The 13,828-nt window shown below is 53.0% G+C and overlaps 5 protein-coding genes across 5 annotated transcripts; 3 read left to right on the top strand and 2 right to left on the bottom strand.

Annotated features, from left to right (window-relative positions):
* Positions 1 to 1,223: 1,223 nt before the first annotated feature.
* ACET3X_007133 (uncharacterized protein) lies at positions 1,224 to 2,051 on the bottom strand (the record flags this gene model as incomplete). Its single annotated transcript, XM_069453339.1, has 2 exons — positions 1,224 to 1,828; positions 1,934 to 2,051. 2 exons carry the CDS (start codon positions 2,049 to 2,051, stop codon positions 1,224 to 1,226), a joined length of 723 nt encoding a protein of 240 aa, XP_069305901.1.
* A 466-nt stretch (positions 2,052 to 2,517) lies between these two features.
* ACET3X_007134 (uncharacterized protein) lies at positions 2,518 to 4,257 on the bottom strand (the record flags this gene model as incomplete). The annotated part of the gene is made up of 4 exons (XM_069453340.1): positions 2,518 to 2,930; positions 2,984 to 3,512; positions 3,573 to 4,171; positions 4,221 to 4,257. The coding sequence occupies 4 exons, from the start codon at positions 4,255 to 4,257 to the stop codon at positions 2,518 to 2,520; spliced, it is 1,578 nt and encodes a 525-aa protein (XP_069305902.1).
* A 755-nt stretch (positions 4,258 to 5,012) lies between these two features.
* On the top strand, positions 5,013 to 7,277 carry ACET3X_007135 (uncharacterized protein; the record flags this gene model as incomplete). The annotated part of the gene is made up of 1 exon (XM_069453342.1): positions 5,013 to 7,277. One exon carries the CDS (start codon positions 5,013 to 5,015, stop codon positions 7,275 to 7,277), a length of 2,265 nt encoding a protein of 754 aa, XP_069305903.1.
* A 497-nt stretch (positions 7,278 to 7,774) lies between these two features.
* ACET3X_007136 (uncharacterized protein) lies at positions 7,775 to 9,942 on the top strand (the record flags this gene model as incomplete). Its single annotated transcript, XM_069453343.1, has 6 exons — positions 7,775 to 7,922; positions 7,974 to 8,478; positions 8,526 to 8,740; positions 8,790 to 9,068; positions 9,117 to 9,692; positions 9,872 to 9,942. 6 exons carry the CDS (start codon positions 7,775 to 7,777, stop codon positions 9,940 to 9,942), a joined length of 1,794 nt encoding a protein of 597 aa, XP_069305904.1.
* Positions 9,943 to 10,458: 516 nt separating this feature from the next.
* On the top strand, positions 10,459 to 12,147 carry ACET3X_007137 (uncharacterized protein; the record flags this gene model as incomplete). Its single annotated transcript, XM_069453344.1, has 1 exon — positions 10,459 to 12,147. The coding sequence occupies one exon, from the start codon at positions 10,459 to 10,461 to the stop codon at positions 12,145 to 12,147; it is 1,689 nt and encodes a 562-aa protein (XP_069305905.1).
* Positions 12,148 to 13,828: the final 1,681 nt, after the last annotated feature.

Raw genomic sequence — 13,828 nt, forward strand, 5'->3', positions numbered from 1 at the left:
TAGTCAATCGTACAGCAAATGTCCGCCCAGAGATAAGAAAGGCCAGGCACGGCGCAAAGAGAAGACGGGACAGGGGGGGCGTGAAAACGTGTCTGGAATGAACGACAGTGAAGTAATATAACAGGAGAGAAAAATGTTTCTTCACTTGCATCCTACTCTTATGGCGTTCCATCTGCCATGCGAGACAGCGGCTTCGGTCGCCTCTATCTTGCTGTGTGAAGCAAAACACTGTCACTTACACGTAACCATGTGTGCTAAGCGACTAACAGCGCTCGGAGATAAAGCAACGCATCTAGCATTACCGTCCGTTGTACGCCCCGGTCGTGCCAGAAGCCCCAGTAAGAGATGGGGCAGCCAGTGCGTCTAAAGAGAGTCGGGCCAACATCCATGGCGTAACGTGCAAGCAGTAGCCATGTCCGAAGGAGAACCGTGGAGACGGGTCAGGGAACACTAATCGTGTTATGTCGTGAGCAGGACTGATAAGGAGCTGAGGCGGAGCTGAGGTGCCCAGAGCGCAAGATAAGTGATCCCGGGTAGATGGTGCAGGAACAGGATGCGCATCTGGCCAATGAGGGGGAGGGCTGGTGGATGTAAGCGGGAGATACGCGACTGCTGAATTGGGGCTGCGGAGACTTTTGCAGTAACACAGTAGCGTAAGGCGAGATAAGTAAACCTCTGCATGTTATTTGGAGTATGATATGAAGATGGATCCTAGACGCCGTCAAGGTTTTTTTTTTTTTCAGGCTGGCACGACCGTGGTTGAGGTGACAGCTGCTCCCCACATTGGGGGTCAGGGAAGTGGTGTAGACAGAACGGAAGGCGGCCCCGGAGGCTTGCGAGCCGTTTACAGTACGCGCTAGGAAAGCATGTCTGCGCTATCCCCCACGCGTCCTAAGGGCCCGATTGCTCCGCCAATTGACAATGTGCGATGCATTGGCTTTGGACATGCAAGAGAGATGAAGAACAAAGGTGTTGTAGGACCGAAATAGACCAGTGACATGTACTTGGCGAAAGACAATGTAAATTGCTGCGTCATGCAAGACGCATTCTCAAATACTGTACAAAAAATAAACGCACCTGCAACTCCGAGTCCATGTCGCTCTGCTAGAGGCTCAATGATTACATACGTTTCGTCCCCGTCCGTGCGTGAGCGATGTTAATTCTAGTGACCTTGCGCCTCCAGGTCCATGTCATTCCGCATATGAAAGGAAGAGACGGCAGGCTCACGCGCTGCGCATCTCGGTATCGTCGGTATCGTCCACATCGCCAATCTTGCGCTTGCTGGGTGTAGCGCTGCCGTCGCCGTCGTCACCGTCGTCGCCTTCGATCCACTCGGTGACTTCCCACTCAACGTGCACGCCGCTCTCAGTGTGTCCACCGCGCTGCTGCTTGAAGCGGCCCAAGCGAGTGTTGCGCACAATCTCCTCGAACCAAGGCGCGCCCCGAGACTGCGGTTCTGAACGGGCGACGGTGCGCGAGCGGTGGGTTGTCCGTGAGGGTCCAGCAACGGACTCTTCCTCGTCGTCGCTGCTCTCGCTGCTGCTGGGCAGGAAGCCGAGCTCACCCAGCATCTCCTGGTCCTCGTCCAGCAAGCTGCCGACTGTCAGGGAGATGTGGTCCGCCTCATCGCGTGTCCGCTCGTTCCAGGACGTGAGCTGGGTGCCGCAGTATCCGCAGAATTGACGACGGCTGTTGGGTGCATACGGCGAGGTGAAGCTGCGCTTGATGCTCAGAGGCGTCTCGTCGAAGAATTGCGCAAACGTCGCTGAGGAGTACCAAGGCAGAGGTACACGGAGCCATAGTGTGAGAGGGCTGGCTGAGTGGAGTCCTGTAGTATTGCTGTTAGCGAAAGCACCTTGTTGGAGGGTAGCGCCATGACGTGACCCGTCAAAAGGGATTCATGGGCCGCACAGCAAACACGATGTATACTTACGCGACGCAGAAGTGTTGTCGTATCGCAGCTCTGCCTGTCTAATCTGCTGCTTGGGCATCTCGATAACATAGCGGTTCCGGCCGCAGGCGCAACTGCCGTGTAGCGTCTGGGTCGCCATATCGGGTGCTCGTCCGGCTGTGTTTGGAGTGTGTCGTGTTTTGGTGTGTTCAGTATCTGAGCGTATAGCGAGGAGTCGGTGTGTTCAGTGTTTGCGGGGTGGCGTTGGTGGAAAGAAATCGAAATTAGATGTCGCCCGTTGCGACTTCCCCAGCTGTTGTGCAACGGCCCGTGCGATTGGTTAAATCCAGCCTTGTAGAATGGTAACCTAGGTTGACCCTTACACGTCACCTTGACAACGCAGACAGCCCGGTTCAGAGTGTGCAATGCTAGTTTGGTTGATTACGACGATGCAGAGACTATCCGCGTGCTTGTTGCAGAGCATATATGCGCTGCGCCGCGTGGTGTGAAAGATTACCGCCTGTGAATGCGGTGGTACGGCCTGGCGTCATGGGTGGGGAAGCTCACCACGAGGGAACATTCGAGCACGCTCCGGTATATTCGCGAAGCCAAGCCCCCATCCACCGTCAAGCTGCCTTCTTCTTCGCTTCTTTCTTCACCTTAGCAACGCGCTCGTTTACTCTTTCGATCGCCTCCCTCGCTCCATCCCAGCATTTTCTCTTCCCCGTGTCGAATACGCGATGTATGTGCGGACTCCATATCCCGCCCATCAGCAGACTGCAAAATCTTCTGTCGCGTAACCAGAACAACCAGCCCTTCCATCCATATCCCAGGTACTCGTTGACACCTGTACCGGCAAGATGGTCCATGGCCTTGACCCATTCACTTGCCTCGCATTGCCCTGGCGACACGTTGGGAATGCGCCTCGCCGAGTCGGCCAACCATGAGTGGTGCTTGCTAACGGCGATATTCATGCTATCAGGCGAAGGTAGACTAGATTTGCCAGCCCAGACTTGGGCTACAGCCATGGATGCCATATCTGCTCACCGTCAGCATCTGCTTCGCCTGCATGTTACATCTGAAACCACGCACCAAAGATCGGGAACCCGCCAAGTGTTATAGCAACATTCCCCAGAAACGCCAAACTATGCGGCTTCTCCAGTGAAAAGACGTTGTGGTATAGACGGAATAGCGACTTTCCATTCGATCCGGGAGCGTCGAGCCATTGCTGAGGACGACATGTGGGATCGAAGCGAGGCTCAATCATACTGAAGTCTGATCTGTATCCCGTGCACCAGATTATAGCGTCGACTTCGAGCCTAGTCCCGTCTTGAAGCTCCACTTCGGTGGCGCCTAGAATGCGCCTTATCCCTGCAACCGATGAGATGCTACCGTCTTCGAGGCAAGGGACCAGAGTATCAGACACCACGGGCACTTTGCCTGCAGGCTCGAAGCGCCACTCGGGACGGATCTTGAAACTCTTGTCTTGCAAACTCTTAAGAAACTTGTCGAATAACTGTTCGCCGACATGTGGAAAGTATTTTAGGATGAGGCCTTGGATAGTGAAGAGACGCAGGTTATGCGTATGGTCTATTGGGATCCCTTTGATGCGTCGTGGGAGCTACAAGTGAAGAGTCAGTATTAGAGTACTCGCAAATGCAGGTCATGTTGTTGAACATACAACGCGCGCTCCATGCCGATGCGCCATATACACCTTGTCTGCCACGCCCACAAGCTGCGTAGCTGTATCTGCTGCACTATTACTGAAGCCGACGACCATGACCCTTTTGTTCTCGTAATCTCTCGGCCGCTTGAACGCTTGAGAGTGCACGCTAGGCCCAGCGAACTTCTCGATGCCTTCCACGACCGGAAGACTGGCCTTTCCGATCATACCGCCAATCGCCACGACGACCTTGTCATAGTACTCTTGACCCCTATCTTGGATATTCAAGGCCCACTGCTGCCGCTCTTCATCAAAAGTGATTTTCTCGATCGAAGTACTGAGTCGCATATACGGTTCTAGCTTGAAGTGCTTTGCATAGTCTACCAGATACTGTTGTACTTGTGCAGCTGCAGGGTGTGATGGGACGTGTTCCGGGAAAGGGAAATCGGTGAAGCAGCCTCTCTCCTTCGAGATATTAACCCTGGTTGTTTCCATGACCGAAGTCTGCTCTTTTGCCGAGTACTGCCATAGTCCGCCGATGTAGTCGTTGCGGTCGAAGCCTGTGGCGTGGAAGCCTTCCTCTCTGAGGTTCTTCAATGCTACGAGGCCGGCCGGTCCTAGAAGTTCAGTCGCTGAGTTTGTCGTCTCGAATATAAGGGAGCTCACCTAGACCTATCACGGCTACCGTTGTGACACCGTCCATGATGACAGTCGTGCAGATGTGCTGTTGTGCTGTTGTGCTCTGTACGTCGCTCGCCACCCGTCTTTTCAGCGAGACGCAGCAACCGTGTCAGGTTCAAAGACGTCCGAATTACTTGAACTAATGATGAAACATACCGCGATAAGCTTCACGAAGAAAGTGAAATGGCCCGACATCTCGTGTGGGTCTTACGGGCGAATTGTTAGGCGGGCCAGACGGGACGAAAGAGTAGGCGGAATCTCACGCTGCGCACTTGTCACACCACGCCATTCTCACTCTCACGTGCTTCCGTAGCGCATGGTAGGCATATTCTTACACTCTCCGTCAGCCTGGATCGGTATGCTTCGCGACTGCTTGATCTGTTGGAATCGGTTACACCGCCACAACCGACTAACATTTTGTGTGGCGTCGGCCCCACTCCACAGCCCACCGATGTAGTGCATCTCATGCATGTACTGCGGCCTCCTCACTACCAACGCGTCATTTCTGACAGACTGGAATACTTGACTGGACGTTCATTAGTCCTGGGAATAACGCGTGCTTCTGAGTTTGAAGTTGCGATTGGACGTTTCTCTGCACAAGGCAACAGCTTTCCGTTCAGCTCCACGGAGACTACGCGGCTAGTAGAATATCGTCGAGACATATGAGCAAGCCACCAGTTCTCCTCTACACATCAAGAACACGGCTGCAGAGTTTCGAATCCTTCGAACTTTCATCTCTAAACTGAATCAACATCGACCTCTTGTACCTTCCCAACCATGGCTGGCCCACCATCATACCCCGCCAATGGCGACTTCCACTCCAGGCCACCACCCCCATCAGCACAATCACGGCCTAACGTCGCCTCCACGCCAAGCGCAATGTCAGTCGCTGACTCTTCTGACAACGAATTCGTGCCAACCCCCGCCCACAGCCCCGGAGGCCCGCAGTACGAGGATTTGCCACCATCATACGACGAAGCCCAAGACCAGGCCGTTCACGATACACGCAACGGCATTGCGCCTGTAGACCCAAGCCAACTCGAAGCCCACCGCGTCACTTCTAACGAAGGCCCTAATGAGCCTGAAGTATGGGAGTATCGAGTGAGAGGCGAAGAGCCAGATCCTGCGGACGAGCGGGAACAAGCGCCAGACTATGCGAATCATACAAGCGACAAGGCTACCAGCGTGCCCGTGCAGCATGTCAGTACCAGCGAGAGCATCGCAGTTGGACGAGTGCACAGAGAGTATGATTCCAAGTCTAGTGCGTTCAGTATGGAGGCTGGACCAGCTTCTACCCTGTTGTACCACGCCCTGAAATTCGCGCGTCAGGAGCCAGATGCCGCAGCGCAGTATGCACCGCATCTGAACCGTCTCATCGCGATACCTGAGCTTGGCGGGCCAGCACGACGGGTAGATGAGATTGTAACGTTCCTGGTCGCTTACGCTGAAGTGTTGGAGCATCATTCGATTAGACCCGCCGAATTCGCCGACTTCCTGTACGGTCTACAGACCCTTTGTACAGCCACGAAGAGCACAGCCAGAGAGCTGCTGCATGAACCAGCGCATGAATACGCTCCTTCAACTACAGTGCACGATTACATTCGAGGCGCGAATGAAGCTTTCTTTGCGCCAAGAGGCCTCGTCGTGTCGTTCCGCAGTGAGACTGCGCTTCTCGAGCAGTTGCCCATTCCTGCAGGGCACAAGCGCACTGTTGTGTCTAATCTGGCGGACGGAAGTGCGACGGCTGAGTGGCGGGCGCAGCAATTGTATCCCTGGATTGAAGCGCTTGATGTGGAGAGTGTTCCGGTGCCGAGTGAGAGGGTACGAAAGTTGTACGAGTTGAGTGAGCGGTTTGAAGGTTGGACAGCTGCTGGGCAGAGTTCGTCTGAGACTGGTGCTTACATGTCAGGACAGAATAGGGATTTGGGACATGAAGATCCGCCTCATTCTATCCCTGGGCCTCCGGAAGATCCGCCTCACTCCCTTCCTAGACCTGGAGCTCGTCATCCTCGTGGGCAACGTGGGGGTCACTGGTCGCCCTTTGGTATGTCAGGCGGAGGACCATTTGGTGCTCCAGGTAACGGACCTTTTGGCAGACGAGGTATGCCCTCTCGCGGTCGTGGTCGTGGTCGCGGAAGCGAGTGGCGCGGAGACGAGTGGGCGGAAATGGGCAAAGAGTTGGGCAAGATTGGTGAACAATTTGGCAAACGGATGGGTGATTGGGGTGTCGAGTTTGGGAAACGCGCCAATGCTTTTGGGCTTGATGTGGGCAAGATGGCGAGTGGAAGTGGGAGTGGGGAAGTTTCGCAGAATAGAGGCACCACATCGGGTCAACAGTACCAACAAGCACAAAACGATGACCTCCCACCTGCCTACGACCCTCCAGTGGGTCAGGAGTCGGGCGTGCTGTATGGAGATGAGAAGAGCAAGGTTAGTGCTCCAGAATACTCTGTCTCAACAACCGCAGACAACAAGGGCAAGGGAAAAGTCCCTGCAAAGGACCACAACAGCGATGACGACGACGACGATACATCATCCCTCTCGTCCGACAGCTCGATCTCTTCCGACTCCGACTCTGGTTCCGACTCCGACTCCGACTCCGACGAAAACTTCTCTGGCGTAGACAAAGACCTAGCACGTGCGCGCAAACTCTCCATCCGCGACGCCCGCCGCCACTTCAAGGAGCGCTCTCGCACCCTGAAGAAACAACACCGTCAGAAGAAACGCGTATTGAAAGCTCGGCACGCCCTGAATCAGGAAAATAACACAGGAAAGGGCAAGGGCAAGGGCAAAGCCAAATCTAAGCTGAAGAAAGACCCGGAATGGATAGAAGCCAAGAGGGAGTATAGAGCACAGAGGAAGGTGCTGAGAAAGGAGCGGTTGGCTGCGAGGAAGGAGTGGCGTGCGGCTAAAGAGGAGGCTAGGAGGGAGAGGAGGAGTGCTAGGAAGGAGGTCAGGGGTGGGGGTAAGGGGAAGGAGTGTGTTCGGGATGAAGGAAAGCCTGAGTTGGTTTGGTTGGTGATTGAGAATTTGGCGCCGTGAGTGCTTGGAGGGGATTCTGGATATCTTTTTGTAGGTAGTGATACTGGGAGATGTACTGGTTACGGTGGTCAAGTCGAGAACAGGCGTCATAGCACTACGAATGTTGACGAGTCATGATCGGGGGTAGCACGAGTCATTAGCCGAATCGCGAACCTGGCGCGTCACCGTCCCTTTCATGCCTTCCAACCACGAGACTCAACCACGCTCATACTGGGTCCACGAACTCGACACTGCATTCGGGAAGATGTCGTCTAGAGTAAATACCGTTCTTCATGGCGCTGCGAAAACTTGTCCTGAGCATTGATAGCGTCGCGCGCTCGCGTCTGCCTCCTTCCCCGCAACCCCGCCATAAGCGTACAGGAAATCGTCTTCCTTCGTTGGAGATTATCCGCAAGCAGCCCTCTATACATGTCATGGATGTACGGCCTGATATATAGCTTCGAAAGACCTTCCATCATGAAGCAATCAATCCTTTTCCGAGTCGATACGAATCTTACATGGCGACAAACTCCAAAAGAGTGAAGATGTCGCCCTCTACTGATCGCAAGCGCGCTGTGCGTATCGCAGGATGCTCTGGTGGCTTTACGGACCGTTCGCTCGCTATCACGCGTATGGCTGGCGATCCGGAGGTTGATGTTGTAATGGGTAGGGGTGCCTGACGAGTGGATGTCGTTAGTCCTGAACTGACTGAACTAGGCGACTGGCTATCCGAAATGACCATGACTGTACACGGTAGTGGAAAAGTAAAACAAAAGTCTGAAAAGGGTGACAATGGCATTCAGAGTCTGGAAGAGCGGATGAAGAGCGCCATGTACGCTGACACGTTCATTCAATGCTTTGAACCGGCGATACCAAATCTGGTCAGGAACAAGACGAAGCTTGCGGTGAATGCTGGTGCTTCAGATACTGAACTTCTCGCTGAGGTCGTAGTCGACATGTTGGAGAAGCAGGGCGCTGGTCATCTCAAAGTAGCATGGATCGAGGGCGATGATGTGACGGGACAGGTCAACAGTCTGATCAAGAAGGGGGAGAAGTTTGAGAGTCTGATGCATGGCAAGAAGCTCGAAGAGTGGGGGATGGAACCGGTGTGTGCTCAGGCGTATTTGGGTGGGCTCTGCATAGCAGAGGCGTTCCGTCAAGGTGCTGATATAGTGCTCGCTGGGAGAGTTGCGGATGCTGCGCCGGTCATTGGTGCTGCGGCGTGAGTTGCTTTACTATTGTTACCAATAACTCGGCTAATGCGGCTAGGTGGTGGCATGACTGGAGGAATGATCAGTTTGATGAACTCGCTGGAGCGCTCATCGCAGGCCATTTGGTAGAGTGCTCAGCCTACGTCACAGGAGGATACTACTCAATGTTCAAAGATCTCATGAAGACGGGCAAGCACATCAACATGGGGTTCCCTATCGCGGAAGTCGAGTACGACGGCAGCTTCAACATTGCGAAAGAGAAGGACACCGGAGGTAGGCATCGGTTTTCGGGATCGTGACTTCAGGCGGCTAACGCGTCCAGGTTGCGTCACTGTCGGCACATGCACTTCGCAGCTGCTGTATGAGATACAAGGACCATTATACTACAACTGCGATGTTACGGCTGATATCACCGACGTCAGTATGGAGCAGGTAGGCGAGGATCTAGTGCGTGTCACAGGAGTCAAGGGCTTTCCCCCACCACCTACGACCAAGGTTGGCATCACTGCACCAGCCGGCTGGCAGTGCGAGTGGCACATGTTTGTATGCGGTCTCGATATTGAGGAGAAGTGCAAAATTACCGAGGATCAGATCCGATACGGTAAGCACATCCATATCATTGTCACAACATCAAACTAAAGACAACCAGCCATGGGAGACAACGTAAATCGCTTCAAAACGCTCAGATTCCACCAAAACGGCTCATCACCCATCGACGCGCCCAACCAAGACGTAGCAACAGTTGACTTCCGGATCTTTGCTCAAACCTCTGATCCCGAGTTGGTACGGCCAGACGTCCCGAACGGATTCAATCGCTGGTGTCTCGAAGTCTTCCTCCAGTCCGCCCCCGGTCTCTCACTTTCCAATGACCTGCGGCAGATTGCACCGAAACCATACTACGATTACTGGGTCTCGCTTCTGCCGCAAGACCAACTACCTCTGCGCGTACATGCCATGTACGGCAACAAAACAGTCACTGATCTCAGTCCACCTAAGGTCACAAAAGAGTATCCGCGCCAGCAAGTCTCGTACGAAACGTCGTCACCAGTCGATCTTGCTTCATTCGGCGAAACGGTTCGCGCACCGCTGGGATATATCGTCGCTGGCCGGTCTGGCGATAAGGCATCAGATTGTAACTGTGGTTTCTTCGTCCGCCACGACGATGAGTGGGATTGGCTGCGCTCTTTTATGACGATCGAGCGCGTCAAACAGCTTCTTGGGGAGAGTGAGTATAGCGGTAAACCGATTGATCGGTTTGAGATTGCGGGGATCCGGTCGGTGCATTTTTTGCTGCATGACCACTTGAGGGATGGCGGGTATAATACGTGTTCTTCGTATGATACTTTGGGGAAGAGTAAGTGATGCGTGAGGTTGTTGGAGTGAGTGTTGCTGACGATTGTGCAGATGCTATGGAGTATATGCGTGCGAAGACTGTGGATTTGCCGAAGAAGTTCTTGGATCGTGGGCGTATCTAATGGCAGGTTCATAGAGAGCGAGGTGTGTCAGCTGTTTGTGCGTGTGTCAATCACCTTGTCGAGATCTGAATCTGATGGCACGCCATCGCTTAGCTATCGTGATGAAGTGTATCTCAGTGGTGATGCTTGCTGCCATGTCTCTCTCATTACGGAGCTTCACCACCCCGGATTGACGTAGTGAAGGTGAGTGCAGTCCACGTCCTAGCGCAGCAATCGTCGCTCTGTCCCTCCTCGACCACAAGGGTCCAAGCTCGGGCTTCTCTACGTCACTGCGACTTCCTGGACACTGCCCCTCACCTCTTTGTCGCCCATTATCCTTGTCTCTCGTACGCGACTGACGCGATACACTGCGCTCACGGGTGTTGTAACTGTATGCCACCACGCCCGCGGCCATCAGGTGAGTACTGTCCTATTTTATAAGCCATCAAATTCATATGTTTGCTAAACAAGTCCAGTCGCACTTGCTGCCATCGCACGACTCGTCCAGGAACAGAGCTGCTGTATCCCACCGCAACCATGCACTTCCCAATCCCAAAGCCTGTGTATGGTCGGATCGCGCAAGTGTACTCCCAATCCAACGATCCGGGTGCAGCTTCCCTACTCGGTATCCCGCCGGAACTTCGCAACCAGATCTACGGGTACTTGCTGATAGACTGTGAACCAATCACTATCTTTGACAAAGTTGACGATGAATTTGACGACAAAGAACCTATCAGAAGGGTTAGCGACTTCATTGGAAGCCCTGACATCATTCATACTTGCCGTCAAATTTACCATGAAGCACTGGGTGTCCTTTATGGTCAAAACGTCTTTCGCTTCCAGTATAGCCTAAGACATAAGCGATTGCACGATTGTATCATTGCCACTCCTGTCAAGACGTGCACAGAATGGATCCAAGATATTGGGTCCTGTCTTCCAGGATTATGCACTGTTACTCTTGACGTGGGCGTACCCGAAATACCAGATGATCACTATGGGATTGGTTCACATGTGCACAAAGATTCCCGTCAAGATCTACCGATTCTACCATTACTCGACATCTTCTGGAACGACATGGCAAGCAATATATCAATCGAATTCGAGCACACAGGAGAATTCAGGTCGTACTCCTTCGATTCAGATGATGAAGAGTCTGAAGAGTCACGTATCAACGTCGAGGGCATGAGCAACGTTCTGTATGAGCTGGGAAAGAACGATTCGTTACGTTTGAAAGGAACACGCCGCTTGCTTAAACACGTCCACGTTCACCGGAGTGGCATTCGCGGTACCATTGACTATCGGGGGACCGATTATGGAGCCAACATCTGCCGCGAATTCCAGTTATCGAAAGGGTCCAGTATATATGAACTTGTCCCTCAGCCGAACCCACCGTGTCTGGTCCACCTAGGTACCAAGATCATTCTTAATATCGCTCGGCTGGCACTGTCCAACTACGATTTCACATACAACTTCGACACAGGCATTACGCATGGCCATGAATTCGGCTTGCTCAACGTCAACAAGCAGCTCCGTGACATGGTCCGCGAATGCTTTCTTAGTGAAACTCGTTTCACCCTTATCCTGGGGTTCGATACGTCGCAGCCTACGAAGACACCGTATAGAGTACTTGAGCATCGCATCGCAGAATCCTTCCGATCCTTCGACCGATCTCACATGCGATACTGCAACCCAATCGAGGCGGCTCAGGATCACCTGAACAAGCCGACCATCGTTCTGCAATTCCAGACTCTCAATCACCTCAAGATCAACGCATGGGATTTTCTGCAGGCCACTTCCATCTTCCCGCCCCGTACTACAATCATTGTTCGCGTACATGACCATAGCGACGACGTCCACGTCACGACACTTGGCGAGATTCAAAGATACGCTCTGGTATTCATGGAAGATTTCGAGCGCAAAGCAACCCCACGAGCCCGACAGAGCATCGTCGAAGTTTGGCTCAACAAGAATTGTCTCCCCGTCAGAGCCACCGTCCAGAAGCGCCATCAGGGATCGGAGTATGTCAGTTCGGAAGTAACAGAGGTCTTGGATATGATGAATGTTACCGCTTTGCACGATGCAGTCAAGGCAAGACAGTGGATGTCATACGAATATTGGAACAGGTTCGTGTGCGAATCACAGCCGGAAAGATGGGGTAAGAGGACGCTTTGTGGCTTTATCAACCGTCTTAAATTCCTCTGCATGGAACCGCACGACTATCAGTGAGAAGGCTATGATCGATATATACCGTACTCGGAATGAACCACTTGTACGCACGAGGGCACCATAAGTTGCTGTGCTTTGGACTGGTCCTGTGCTCCAACCAAGGTGGTAGTTAAAACACGATGATATGCATCCAGAACATCAATTGAACTGAAAACCCGATGGAAATCTTTGCCATACACGGCCTCATTTTATTTCCTTTTGCCTTGTAATTTCCGTGATCAAGCACCAACCAGTACGCATCTGCCCAGGCATACAACACACAACGTATGCCTACATGAATCTACCGCAAACGAGCAACCGAACAGCGCCACACGAAACACAAGAGAACAGTTGAGTAATCAACCTACCTCATTTCCTCTTGGCCCCCAGACTACGCAGGCCGGAGTACCGAGCAACCAACCAGCTCCTCACCTAGTTTAGACCCAGACACTAACGGGAGCGAAGATCGACAGCTAGAAGACTCCTGCGGAAAACAAGAAATGGGCTTCCAAGACGCTTCTTTCTGCGCCTGCTAATTTGGGCTGGCTGGCTGGCTGGCTGGCTGGCTTTGCTACTCGCGTGGGTACCAAGTTTTGGAAGTTGATGCGGGCCATTGTGGGTTAATGGGGAAGGAAGTGTATATTCGACAGGCAAGTATCGCGCCGTTTTGTCACAAACTTCTTTGTCTCAACCAAATAAACAGGCTTTTCGAGATGAACGAGGGGCTTCGATAGGCGTTTGTGTGTAAATCGGAGGGGAGGGGGGGGGGGGGGGCGCTCATATCCTCCAAGAAGTGCCGAACGCTGCCTTTCTTTACTCCACTGTTGTGGAGTAAGGGAAAACGTGATGAACACGCGGTTTCAAACTTACCTAGCTGGAGACCCACCACGTTCGGGGGATTAACTCTGCTCTAAATTATGCCTTGCCAATTTCTCCGTGGAGCTTCCTAGCTACTTGGAGAATGGGAGGGAAGCTGCACGCCCATGTCATAGGAAGGGAGATTGCGACATTGTGCGATCGCGCGATGGCGATGCGATACGAGACGATGCGCACGGGTTAGGGGGAGGAGCCAACCTCGGGGCTCGGAGGAGGAAATACGAGGGGGAGAAAAAGAGGTCCGTCTCTCTGGTATACTGTACGTGCTCCCGATGTATACCCATTGCCCGGGAACGAACAGGAAGAGTGAGGACCTCGGCAGCGCGTACCGCGTATCTTCTTCAGCTGGAACTTGTTGTTCGTTCGTACGAGTCGTGTAGTCAGTCCCCGTGCGTAATTACCGCGATCGCGTCATATCGTCTTTAAACCCTGCGGGCAGGACAAGTAGACCTTACTTTGACGATCCAGAGAACCATGTCCCTCTGCAAAAATGGCGATCTCGAGTCCCTTCATTCTTATGCCGTGGTGTACCCAAGCCGCTAGAACCTTTGGCAAGAAGACCCCCCCTCCCCTCATACAACTCTCAACCGCACTAACTTTCTTACAAAGCCTTCTGGGCTTCTGACTAAGACGGATTCGATGGTACTAGTTTCGGAACATGTGCCCTGACCCAATCATTAGCACTGGACCCTGTCCGATCATAAGTGGAGGTTAAAGTGTATATGTGACAGCGCCGTTGTAATAACAGGCAGCAATGGTACGGTTCAGAAAAAGGTTGAGAAGATTCTTGGTATAGAATTTGGCTGGTGTTTGAAAGCACTGTTCC

Source organism: Alternaria dauci, chromosome 6 (genome assembly GCF_042100115.1).
Source record: "Alternaria dauci strain A2016 chromosome 6, whole genome shotgun sequence".
NCBI classification, from domain to species: Eukaryota; Fungi; Ascomycota; class Dothideomycetes; order Pleosporales; family Pleosporaceae; genus Alternaria; species Alternaria dauci.